The sequence below is a fragment of the Gracilinanus agilis genome, chromosome 5, assembly GCF_016433145.1.
Source record: "Gracilinanus agilis isolate LMUSP501 chromosome 5, AgileGrace, whole genome shotgun sequence".
In the NCBI taxonomy this organism is placed as follows: Eukaryota; Metazoa; Chordata; class Mammalia; order Didelphimorphia; family Didelphidae; genus Gracilinanus; species Gracilinanus agilis.
This window is the reverse complement of record NC_058134.1, coordinates 217,474,122-217,486,117: the sequence shown is the minus strand read 5'-3', so window position 1 is coordinate 217,486,117 and position 11,996 is coordinate 217,474,122. Positions and strand designations below refer to the sequence as shown.

The window sequence follows — 11,996 nt, the reverse complement described above, 5'->3', positions numbered from 1 at the left end:
AGGGTCCCAAGCAAATACAGCTTTACCATCTTTGCTCAGTAGCCATTGTTTCTATAGAGACTATATAATAAGCTTCTGTCCTTACTATTTCTACTTTCACGTTTTCTCTTTAAAAATAGGTCCCCGGGATACAATTGGGGTTGTAGACTCTAAACGACCACCCGAGTGCAAATGTTAATAATATGGAAATAGGTTTAGATCAATGGCACAAGTAAAACTCAGTGGAATTGCATGTTGGCTATGGGAGGTGGGAAGGAGGAGGGGAAAGAACATGAATCATGTAACCATGGAAAAATATTCTAAATTAATTAATTCAATAAATAAACTTAAAAAAAAAAAACAGGTCCCCACCGGGGCAGCTAAGTGGTTCAGTGGATAGAACCAGGCCTGGAGATGGGAGTTCTTGGGTTCAAATCTGTCCTTGGACACTTCCTGTGTGACCCTGGGCAAGTCACTTAACTCCAATTGCCTAGCTCTTGCCACTCTTCTGACTTGGAACCAGTACTTAGTATGATTCTAAGACAGATAAGGGTTGGGGGTTTTTAAGGCCCTTTCCTTGGCTCAGCGTGAGATGGATGGCTTTGTACCCAGTCACAGGGCTGGGGCTTTGATCCTGGATGTTCAGGACTAGCTACATGGCCTCCTCCAGTCACCGGAGCTCTCGAGTGCCAAACGAGGGGCCTGGACCAGCTGATCTCTGCAGTGGCTTCCAGCCCTGTATCTTAGGAGCTCATCTGTATGATTCTGAACAGTCTATTCCCCTCTCTGGCTCAGTTTCCTTCCCTGTAAAGCGAGGGGTTCCTGAAGGCCTCTGAACATCCTGCAGCTCTTCAATCCTGACCTCGTCCTGGGACGTCTCCTTTGCTCCGGGTGCCAGAGTGCCTTCCGGCCTCTGCTGAACCCCCAGCCTGAGGCCACACATGGGGCAGAGATCATTCTTGTCCCCTTTTGGACAGATGACGGGATTGAAGCCTAAGGGAGGGGGCAACGTGTCCAATGCCTGTTGAAGAAGAAAGGTCTGGCCCGTCTGGCCAGGAGCACAGAGGACGAGGGTCCCACAGGGTCAGGTAAGGTGATCCAGGCCCCAGCTTGGCCCTTTGTTCTCCCAAAGACAGTGGCCCAGCTGGCAGACGGTGGCTCCAAGGCCAGGAGAGAAACTTGAGCTGCTCGGGGTGAGGAGGGGCCGGCCAGGCACTGAAAGGTGGCGGCGGCAGCGGCGAGAGCCCCCTGCAGTGGGAAATCAGGCAGCAGGAAGGAAGCCTGGCCAGCCGGGCCCCTCTGGGAGGGATGGGAAGCAGCAGCCAGACTCTGGGTTCTGTTACAAATGGCATTTAATTTTCTTCTTTGTACACCAGATTCCTAATAAAGAGGCTCTTAATAATTTATACACATTACAGTCTCCAGTTCTAGCCAGCCACAGAAGTTTCTGCAGCTTCCATTCAGTGTCTCACAGAGGGGGGACCGAGGTATGTGCAGACACACACGTGTGCAAAAGCTGGGGTGACACTGCATGTGAGATCACGGAAATGTGATCACATGTGGGAACACGGAGACACACATGAACATGGGTAAATTGCAAGGGCGGGGAGTGTACATGGATGTTTACACACATGCTAGATGGCAAAGACATGCATGTATGTGAACATGTAAGTAAGGTGTCTGAGCACCAATGAGAGCAAGTGCATACAGGAGCACACAGATTCACATAGGGCACATGTATTACATTGTGGGCACAGATGACATAATAACAACGTGGAACAGGAGAAGGAAATCTGGAATTGGACCCAGAGAACCAGGATTCGAATCCTGCCCTTCAGAAAGTCCCTCCCTCTTCCTGGGTTTGTTTCCTTCTCTGAAAAAATGGGGGGGGATGCCTGGGATCGATGGCTCTGAAGTCCCTTCCCCCTTGCTATGATGCATTTGAGTGAGAAAATGGGCACAGAAGCACGTGTGATGTGGTCATGTGTGAGCGTGTGTGTTTGTGAACATGGCAAGGTCATGCTAGTGTGGCTGCTCTGTGTCTTGTGCCACTGGGTATACTTGTGGGCACACATGTAAAAGCTATGTGGATGAGGGAGCACATGTACGCACAGGAGAAGGCATGTGTAGGAGAGCATCCCTCCATCCCAAGGAACAGGACGAGGGGGCACACGGAAGGAATGGCAGCCAGACTTGCGGCCCCTGGAGTTGGGGCTTCTTCACTTTGTGGCCTGGACCCCACGAGGGAAAAGTCTGGGGGCCCCCAGGGACCCCTCCACAGGATCATGCTTCGTTGGCTACATTCATGGTTGAAGGAAATCCGAAGTTGAGGTTAGAAGATTAAAGGAAAGATGGCGGTTTTGTCCCATCCAAGTTCACAGAGATCTCGCTTGTGTGGGGGGGAGCTACGGACCAGGTTAAGGATCTCTAAAGATTCCGGGGGTGTGAGGTGGCTCGGGGTAGAGCGCCAGGTCTAGAGGCCGGAGGTCCTGTCTTAACCCTTCCCGCTCTTCTGCCCTGGCACCAACACTTGGCATTGATTCCAAGCCAGAAGGGAAGGGTTGGAGAGGAAAAAAAGGTTCTTAAGAGGCCAAGGACAGGCTCTTCCTGGATGGGAGCCTAGAGCTGAAAGGCTGCTCGGGAGAAAGGAGAGGGATGGAGAAGGCCTGGCAGTGAAGCATCCGCACTCCCGGGCCCTCCACACCCAGCTAGGAGACGCAGAACAGGACAGCCACCTCCCATCAGCCAGAGTTCAGTCTTCCCAAAGGGGCAGCCACAGACCGGCTCCCACAGAGAGGGAGGCTGGTGCCATCTTCAAAGTGCTTGGAGAAGGAGCGCGTCAGGGGGAGCAGAGGCAGGCCCGGGGGGCCTGGGGAGGCCCCAGACCGGCTGGGTCCCCAGCCCCAACGGCAGCAGCCATCAGATCTCGCCACATTCCACCCACACTGTCCGGGCCTGCTCCTGGAGAATACGGCCCCGGACCACCTTGGCTAGTTCTTCCGCGTGGGCCCAGGCGTGTGTGTCCACCCGTGCCCAGGAGCATGGCAGGTCCCACAGCAAATGCTCCAAGCCTCGGCACTGCCTCAGGAGCTCCGAGTCTCGCCAACCTGGTCGGCCCAGCAAACTCCTGCCAAAGGAGACGCGGGGCTGTGAGCCGAGCCGGGAACAGAGGCCGGCATGGAGCCGGCGCTGGAGCGTGGCCCCAAGCTTAGCGTCCGAGGCCTCTGGGCTCGGCCCTCCCAGCTCAGAGAGCCAGGCTGGCGTCTGCCCTCCGGCACAGGACTCTTCTCTGAAACTCAGTTTCCTTGTTTTAAAATTGCGTTTGTGTTTCACCTCAGACTCTCGCTAGCTGGGTGACCCCAGGCTTTTTCCTTCAGTCTCTTCCTCCATAAAAAGGGGAAGATGACCCCAGAAGGCCCCAGGGCCCTCTCAGCAGCAGCAGCAGCTCTAGGATCCCATTACTCCATAGTCTAATCTGTTAAACATCTGCCTCTACATGCGTCTCTCCTGGCTCTTCAAGAACAAACCTCAGGGCAGCTAAGTGCCAGCGGCTAGAGAGCCAGGCAGGGAGGTGGGAGGTCCTGAGTTCAAATGTGGCCTCCCTAGCTGTGTGACCCTGGGAGAGTCACTAAATCTCAATTGCCGAGTCCTTATCATCTTCTGCCTTGGAACTGATGCTTGGTGTGGATTCTAAGGTAGAAGATAAGTGCTTTAAAAAAATCCAACAAGCACTGATTAAATCTGCAAAGACTAGTGTTAGACACTGGAGGAGTACAGATTTAGACAGGACACATTCCCTTTCCCCATAGGGCTAACAGTCTCATAGAAGTTAAAAAAAATTAATAATCCACTCCCATTTCTATAGCGCTTAGTTTTCTTTTTTTAAACTCTTACCTTCTGTCTCAGAAGCAATACTATATATTGGTTCCAAGGCAGAAGAGCAGTAAGGGCTAGGCAATGGGAGTTCAGTGACCAAGGGGGGTTCTGTGGGCCTGAGTCTCTTAGCCATCAAGTCACCCACCACTTAGTTCTTATAAAGAACTGTCTTTACAACTATGCTGGGAGGAAGGTAGTATCATTATTAGCATCCCATTTGACAGATGAAGAAACTGAGGATCGGAGAAGTAAAGAAGGTGCTCTCCCTAGGGTCACACTGAGAATAAGAGTCCACAGGAGAATTCACCCTCAACCTTGACTCCAAATGCAACACTCGATCCACATACTTGCCTGACGATCAGGGACTCTCCCTCTAGTTCTTTGTCCTTCAGGGCCTCCCCTCCCAATTCCCCCCAAGCATCCTCACCCTCGTACTCCAGAAATCAGCACCTATCCTGCTGGTACTCCCTAAATCCCCCAGGTCTGTTCCTTTGTCCCTTTCCTCACTGACCACTGTTGGCTGCTTCCCAGGCCCTTCCTCCCCTGCCATCCCCACAGAGAGGCCCCCATTCTCCCCATCCTCAGACATCTGCACCCGCCTCTCCCCAAAACCCATACACAGCCCCAGGGACGCGTGGCCTCACCTGATTTCCCGAACATTCTTTTCGGTCACATCCACATGGATGACAATAGGGTAGATCTCACTCCTCACCAACTCCCTCACGCTCTGGGGGCTCAGCTCTAGCAAGCAGTGTTTGTTCTGGGTTTGGGAACACGGAAAAGAGTCATTTGGCTCACAGGGTCTGTCTTGAGGGCCAAAGACACAAGCCACCAGCCTCCAGGCCCCCAGTGTTGCCTCCCCAGCTGCTGTCGTGGACCCAAATGTAAGCCAGGGTCACAAGAAGAGGAGGGGCTCTCTACCTGGCACAAGGAGCCATCTAGGCAAAAGGAAGCAACTTGTGCAGAGGGAATGTCCCTGGCCTAAACATCAGGACACCTGGACCAGGGGAACACGGGGTCTTGGACCTACAGCTGGAAGGGATCTCAAGGTCATCTAGCCCAATAAAGCAATTTAGAAGCCCAGGAACCCTCCCTGGGTCATAGAGGTAGTAAACACCAGAGAATTTGAACCCACATCCTGGGATCTTTCTTATGCATCCTTGGGCAAGTCATTTTCTCCTTTCTTGGTCTCGGTTTCCTCATCTGAAAAATGGGCACAAATAATCGCTGCCTGCCCAAGATTAGATTTATAAAATAACAGATTTGGATGGGACCTTGGAGAAAATCTGGTTCAAAACCCAAATTTAACGGAAAAGGAAACTGAGGTCCAGTGCAGAGGTGCGCAGTCAGTCAATACATCTTGGTATAGTGGAAAGAGTGGAAAAACCCAGGAGTCCAAAGTCCTGGGTTTGGAATATAGCCACTCTTAGACTACTCTTAGACTATTTACTTTCCTTCCCAGGTTAGTCTTGTCATTTATCATAATGATGACAATAATGATAGCTAACCTTTGTAGAGTTTTACATACATTATCTCATTTGATCCTCACAAGAGCCCTCGGCAGTAGGCACTACGGTTATGCCCGTTTTATGGATAAGGAAACAGAGGCTGAGAGAAAGTAATTTGCCCAGAGTCAAAAGGTTATTAAGTGGGAGGCAGCTGGGTGGCTCAGTGGCTTGAGAGCCAGGCCTAGAGATGGGGGGTCCTGGGTCGAAATGTGGCCTCGAACACTTCCTAGCTGGGTGACCCTGGGCAGGTCATTTAACTCCAGCTGCCTAGCCCTTACTGCTCTTCTGCCTTGGAACTGATTCGCAGGTATCAGTAAAGTAAGGATAAAAAAACCAACCCTCTATGATTTGGGACTTTGGTTATAAAAGATGACTCTATCACCAAAATAAATAATATGGAAATAGGATTTGAGTGGCACTAGGGTCTGCTCTGGGAGAGGGGAAGGAAGAGAACATGCATCATGGAACCACAGGGAAATATAAATAAAATTAAAAACAAAAAACCCTGAATGAGGTCCACAGAGATGCCCGCCCTGGACTCCCTGACCTAAGAAGCCAAGCCAAAGAGGGTCCTGGCTCCCCACCCGGCCCATCCCACCTCCCTGCCTCCAAGGCTCAAGCACCACCCATCCTGGATCCGCTTCTTCCTCCTTCCGCACCTTGCCAATAGACTCCTGGATGGTCCGGATCCTCACACCCAGACCCTGAGGAACAGGACGGGCGGAGGGGGCGCCGGGAGCCGCGGGGACCAGCTGCTCCTCTCCAGTGAGGCTCTCTGCAAGGCAGATAGGACCCCTCATGTGTCTGCTCCCCCAGCACTCGCTGTCCGCCACCCACCCCCCTGCCCAGGTCTGTCCTTACCTGAGGGACACACATGGAAATCCAGGCGGGAAGAAGGCAGGTCTAACAGGTTTCGGATTAGCCGGGGGGCCAGGCACTCGGGGGACAGCACCACGGGACGGAGTGAGGACACGAGCAGGGGCCGGACCAAGCTGTAGGGCTTGGAGCTCCGGTCAGGATCTGGGAGGGATGGACAGGGCAGCCTCTAACCCAGGGGCCAGTGCTGGGCCTGAGGAGACCCCGACCAAGTCTCCTTGGGAACTGATATGGAAGCCTTCTCATCTCCCCAAGCTGGTATGGCGCACCCTCATCCAAGCTACTACCTGTGGGACCTGAGGCAGGTTAGGTCCCTTCTTGGGCCTCACCAGTTCTGCCGCTGTGAGGGACCCCAGAGGACATCTAGCCCAACCCTTTCATTTTACAGATGAGGGAACTGAGGCACCGGGAAGGACCTGACTTCAGTAGGACTTTAGGAGCCTAGAACAAGAACTAGAAGGGAGCTAAAGATCACCAAGTCCAACTCCCACCTATTTTTTTTTCCAAATCTTTACCTTCTGTCTTAGAATCAATACTATGTATTGGTACCAAGGCAGAAAAAAGGGCTAGGCAGCTGGGGTTAAATGACTTGCCCAGGATCACACAGCGAGGCCACATTTGAACCCAGGACCTCCCATTTCTAAGCCTGGCTCTCAATCCACTGAGCCACCCAGCTGTCCCTGAATCCTGGGATTAGAGCTGGAAGGGGCCTTGGAAGTCCAACTCCCTTGTGTTATAGATAAGGAAGTGCACCTCAGAGACAGGGGAAAGGCCATACATTTTGCTCTCTCCCACCCCAGAACCCAGGATGATATGTCCATGTCTCTGATGACCCAGGCTCAGGACAGCCCGGAGCAGAAGGGCAGAGGCTGCGCAAGGCTCACCTGAGCAAGGGTCTAGCAACAACTGCTCCTGGGGATCACCTGGCCCCCCCGAGAGTCTGGGCTTCACCAAACGCAGCTGGTCTAGGGCACGTTTCTTTAGCTGAGGAGGGAAAGGGTTGGGGGAGAGAGGAAAAGATAATAAGAGAACTGACCATAGTCCTGCCCGTGCCACCCGTCAGGAATGGCAGATGAAATCAGACAGACAGACTTTTTTTTTTTTAATCCCTCACCTTCTGCCTTAGCATCAATACTGTATATTGGTTCCAAGGCAGCAGAGTGGTAAAGACTAGGCAATGGGGTGAAGTGACTTACCCAGAGTCACAAAGTCAGGAAGTGTCCGAGGCCAGATTTGAGCCCAGGACCTCCCGTCTCTAGGCCTGGCTCTCAGTCCACTGAGCCACCTCCCTGCCCCTGAGATGGACTTTCAGGCAGACAGACTTTCACACAGATAGATAAGACCAACAAAAAGACAGACCAACAGACAGAGCATTTATTAAGTGCCTACTCTATACCAGGAACTGGGCTAAGAGCTGGGAATACCAGTACAAGCAAGCCATCCTCTATCCTTGAGCTTTCATTCTACCAGAGAAAAAGGGTTGAGTCAGAGGCCCAGAGTGGGAGAGAAAGCTGGGGCCCCATCTAGCCTCCTGAGTGGCTCCACCAAACCCAAAGCAGAAAGACGAGGGAAGGAGGAGAAGCCCCTGCCCACCCCCTCCCAGCCCCAGCCCCAGCCCCCACTCACATTACTCCGGTGACTCCTGGAGCGACCATAGTGTGGGTACTTGTCCTGGGCCTCCAGAAGCTGCTGGGCTCTGCAGGGCAGGAGGGTCTCATTAGGCTGGGGGAGGGGGTCGCCGAGGATGGTACTGATGGGCTGGCGTGGTACCTTCCCCTTTCCATACCCAGGGCCTTCCTCCCACGCCTTGCCAGGGCAGGACACCCCTCCTCCTATGTGTCCATCAGCCCTCAGTTACCTCCGGAAGTTGGGCACTGTGCCTCTGTCCAGGTCTCGAAGGGTGAGGGGGTCGACCCGGGCACAGTACCACTCGGGCCGACCCTTATAGGCCGGATCTACCACGCGCAGGATCTCCTGTCCTTTCACACACAGAGCCCGGGGGTCAGCCTGCTCAGGCAAGGGATAGTTGGCTCGGACATAGAAGGAACCGGCTCCTGAAGATCCCTTCTTGCAGGTGGCATCAGAGTATTCCCTGAGGGATGGGCACACTGGGCCCAAGAAGAAGACAGTTCTAAGAATCCTCAGGCCTCCAGGACCCCTTCTCCTGTCCTGTCCAGCCAGGACCCCATCTGCCCTCACAGCCCAGGAAAGCAGAAAGGACACGAAATCACAGAATCTTGGCCCTGAAGACTCCAAAGCCATCCAACATCCATAGCAAGTGGTCATCCCAAGTCCACTTTATCATCCCCAATCTACGGATGAGGAAACTGAGCACCAGAGAGGTTGTGGGACTGGCCCAGGGTCACGGAGTGAGTAAACAGCAGAGAAAGAATCTGAACTCAAATCTTTGCACTCCAGGGTATATGGGGAGGCTGAGTCTCAGGCTACATAGCCTCCAAGGAAGGTGAGAGGAGAGATCCTGAGGCTTCAGCTGATGGGCAGAAAAGCAGCAGGAGCAAACACCCAGAATGTCCATATACACCTAAGAGTTGGTCAGTTGTTCAATGAGTTCACTAAGCTAAGGGCTAGGAATTGGAAAAAACAGAGTCCCTGCTCTCAAGGAGCTCGCATTCCAATGGAAGAGACAACACGGAAATTGCTATATGTACATGGCTGCCAGGTGGCACTATACTGCACAGTGCCCTGAGCCTGGAGTCAGGAAGACCCATCTTCTGGATTCCAAATCCCACCTCAGACACTTCCCAGCTGTGTGACCTTGAGCAAGTCATTTCACTGTCTACCTCAGTTTCTTCATCTGTAAAATGATCTAGTGAAGAAAATGACAAACTGCTCCAATATCTTTGCCAAGAAAATCCCAAATGATGTCATTAAGAGTTGGACATGACTGAAAAAAAAAGACTGACCAACAATATATACATATAGAGAGAGTAAAGGGAAGGTTATCTCAGAGGGAAAGCATGACAGTGAGGGAGGCCAGCAAAAGTGGATTTGAGCAGAGTCTGAGAGGAAGTCAGGAGATGGAGATGAGAGAACAACCACTGAAAAAAATAGGAATCAGGAAACAGAATAATAGGCTGGAGGAATGGCAGGAAGGACAGGGGAGCTGGGTCACAGAGTGGAGAGAATAGTAAGTAGGGATGTTGGAAAGAGGAAAGGGTTTTTTTTAATTGTTTTTGCATGTAATAGGGGGAGAACATTATTTTTTAATGAATTGCAAAATGTGGTTTTTTTTTAAGTTTTCAAAAAGAGAGGAGTGTTTGGGAAGAAAGATAATGAGTTCTGTTTAGGACATGATGAGTTTGACACATTTCTAGGACAACCAGTTAGAGATCTCCAAGAGACAATTAAAGACAGCCTAGGTAGATGGTTTGGGATAGAAGGATATGGGAATCACCTTCATGGAGGTGATAAATGAATCCACAGAAGCAGATGAGATTACCAAGTGAAATAGTAGAAAGGGGGAAAAAGAGGGTCCAGGACAGAGCTTTGAGGTGCATCCACAGGTAGGGGCCATGACATGTATGAAGAACCAGCAAAGAATACTGAGGAGAAGTGATCAGAGAGATAGGAGGAAAAACAAAAGATCAGTGTCATTGCCACTCTTCTGCCTTGGAATTGATATTTAGAATCCATTCTAAGACAGAAAGTAAGGGGAAAGAAGGAAGGAAGGAAGGAAGGAAGGAAGGAAGGAAGGAAGGAAGGAAGGAAGGAAGGAAGGAAGGAAAGAAAGAAGGAAAGAAGGAAGGAAGGAAGGAAGGAAGGAAGGAAGGAAGGAAGGAAGGAAGGAAGGAGTCAGAAGCCATGATGAAGAGGGTTTGCAAAAGAGCAAGAGGACATAAATCAAGGTCCTGAAGCTCGAACCTTTGCTTCCTCTGTTGTTTCAGATTTCACCCATAGAGCACAGTACTTCATAGAGAGTCTTCTAAGTTTAGCTGAGAAGAGGAGGAGAAAACATAGGATGACAGCCAGCAGCAATGCTTGAATCAAGTGAGCATTCTTTAAGGCAGGGGGTGTTTGGAAGCAGTAGAGAAACAGCCAGTAGACAGAGAATGAAGATAAGAAATAAAGTGGGGGTGGCAGAGGGAAATCCCTGGAAGAAACAAGGCAGAATGGGACTATTTGTACAAGTAGAGGGATATGCCCTGGTAAGGAAAAGAGCCACTTCTTCCTCTGAGACAGGGGTGAAGGAAGAGATAGTGGGAGACGTCTGAATGGTGAGAGACGAGGAGAAGGAGGAAAGAGGGAGCTCTCGGAAAATGGTCTCAACTTTTCCCAAGTATGAAGTGAGGTCTTCAGCTGAGGGGGTTCGGGCAGGTGGTGCCATCTGAGGAAGAATGAGGAAAGACAAGACGCTTAGGGAAAACTGAGACTTGAAATAGCCACTGTGGAGCCACGGATAGCAAATCAATTAGGAAAGAAGAGAATGTTGGCTTGTCCCAGTTCTTAGCAAACCCAGTCACCAGCTTCATGATTTCCATCAGCACCATTCAGTGGCATGTGAACAGGAACAATGGCAGTGAATGGTGGGAGTAATCAAGGGCTGGAGTCTGGCAAGGCATGTTTGGTGACAAGACAAGAAGGCAAGGGGCTTTAGGAGAGGACAAAGTAGGGTTGAACTGGTTCACCAAGGGGTCACAAGAGGGAAGGAAAAGGGGTTGAACACATGCAGAAGTGACAGCCTGGGAAAGAAGAAGCGGGTGAAGGGACTGGGGGTCACTGTGAGCACAGAGAACAGGGCTAGGGATTGGGAGGTGAGGGAAAAGATGGAACAATAAAAGGTTATGATCAGATAAAGGGATTTCAGAGTTGTTTGGGAATGTGGAACTTGCCTAGTGATGGGAAATTCAAAAGTATGGCCGGCCCTGTGTGTAGCTGAGGTGGAATGGAAAAGAAAGTCATAGAAACTGAGTCGACTGAGGAACTGTGTGGTTAGGGCAGGATGACAAGAGTTGGAAAAGACAGAAAGACCATGAGCCCTCTAGTGAAGAAGGAAGAATATCCATGGTAGCAGGTCCTAGGATCCAGATTGAGTGATAAATACAGACTGAACGAATATCAGAGGGGGAAAAGTTTCTAAGTGATGATGGTAGAGGAAGAGCCTGAAAGTGGCTCTAGGAAGCAACTTCCCAGCACCACCTGTGAAATGGGAGCTTGACTGAAAAAGGAGACTTAAGTGAGATTACATTTAGCCAGGATTGGAGACAGCAAGAGCTAAGGATGCAGGGCAGTCTGCATTCGGAAGAGGAATGTGTGGAGGCGAACTAGGGAAAGAGCCACTGGACAGCTTTGGATCCCTCCATAGCTAACTTTAGAAGCTGTTTGTTCTTTTAAGGTCCCTCACTCACCATGAAAGAGGCTAGGTACCTCCAGAGAAAGAACTGAGGAGCTCTGAAGGTAAATAGAAAGCCCAAAGAGGGGCCATGAGCTGATTTCAGTAAACAGGACTGGGGAGAAGCTGAAAATCTGTATCCCTTCCTAGGAAGGATAAGGAAAAAGATGAGAGCAACAAGAAGCCACTGGGGAGAAGCAACAAGTCAAACCTAAGGTCTCCTTTTTATTTTTTTAACCCTTTCCTTCCATCTTAGAATCAGTACTAAATATTGGTTCCAAGGCAGAAGAATGGTAAGGATTAGGCAATGAGGCTTAAGTGACTTGCCCAGGGTCACACAACTAGGAAGTGATTATTGACCCCCTCAAAAAAAGGCAAAAACAAAGAAAGCAAAGAATGTCAAAGTG

The 11,996-nt window shown here is 50.8% G+C and overlaps 1 protein-coding gene across 1 annotated transcript in view; it reads right to left on the bottom strand.

The window, feature by feature from the left end:
- Window positions 1-1,313: 1,313 nt before the first annotated feature.
- Window positions 1,314-11,996, bottom strand: part of CARD10 (caspase recruitment domain family member 10) — a 56,102-nt gene continuing 45,419 nt past the window's right edge. The window contains exons 15-21 of the mRNA XM_044679545.1: window positions 8,098-8,347; window positions 7,866-7,935; window positions 7,124-7,223; window positions 6,225-6,383; window positions 6,023-6,138; window positions 4,500-4,615; window positions 1,314-3,106 (exon numbers count right to left, since the gene is read on the bottom strand). Coding sequence (XP_044535480.1) covers window positions 2,899-3,106; window positions 4,500-4,615; window positions 6,023-6,138; window positions 6,225-6,383; window positions 7,124-7,223; window positions 7,866-7,935; window positions 8,098-8,347 — 1,019 coding nt within the window. The 3' untranslated portion in view covers window positions 1,314-2,898. The remainder of the gene's footprint in view (window positions 3,107-4,499; window positions 4,616-6,022; window positions 6,139-6,224; window positions 6,384-7,123; window positions 7,224-7,865; window positions 7,936-8,097; window positions 8,348-11,996) is intronic.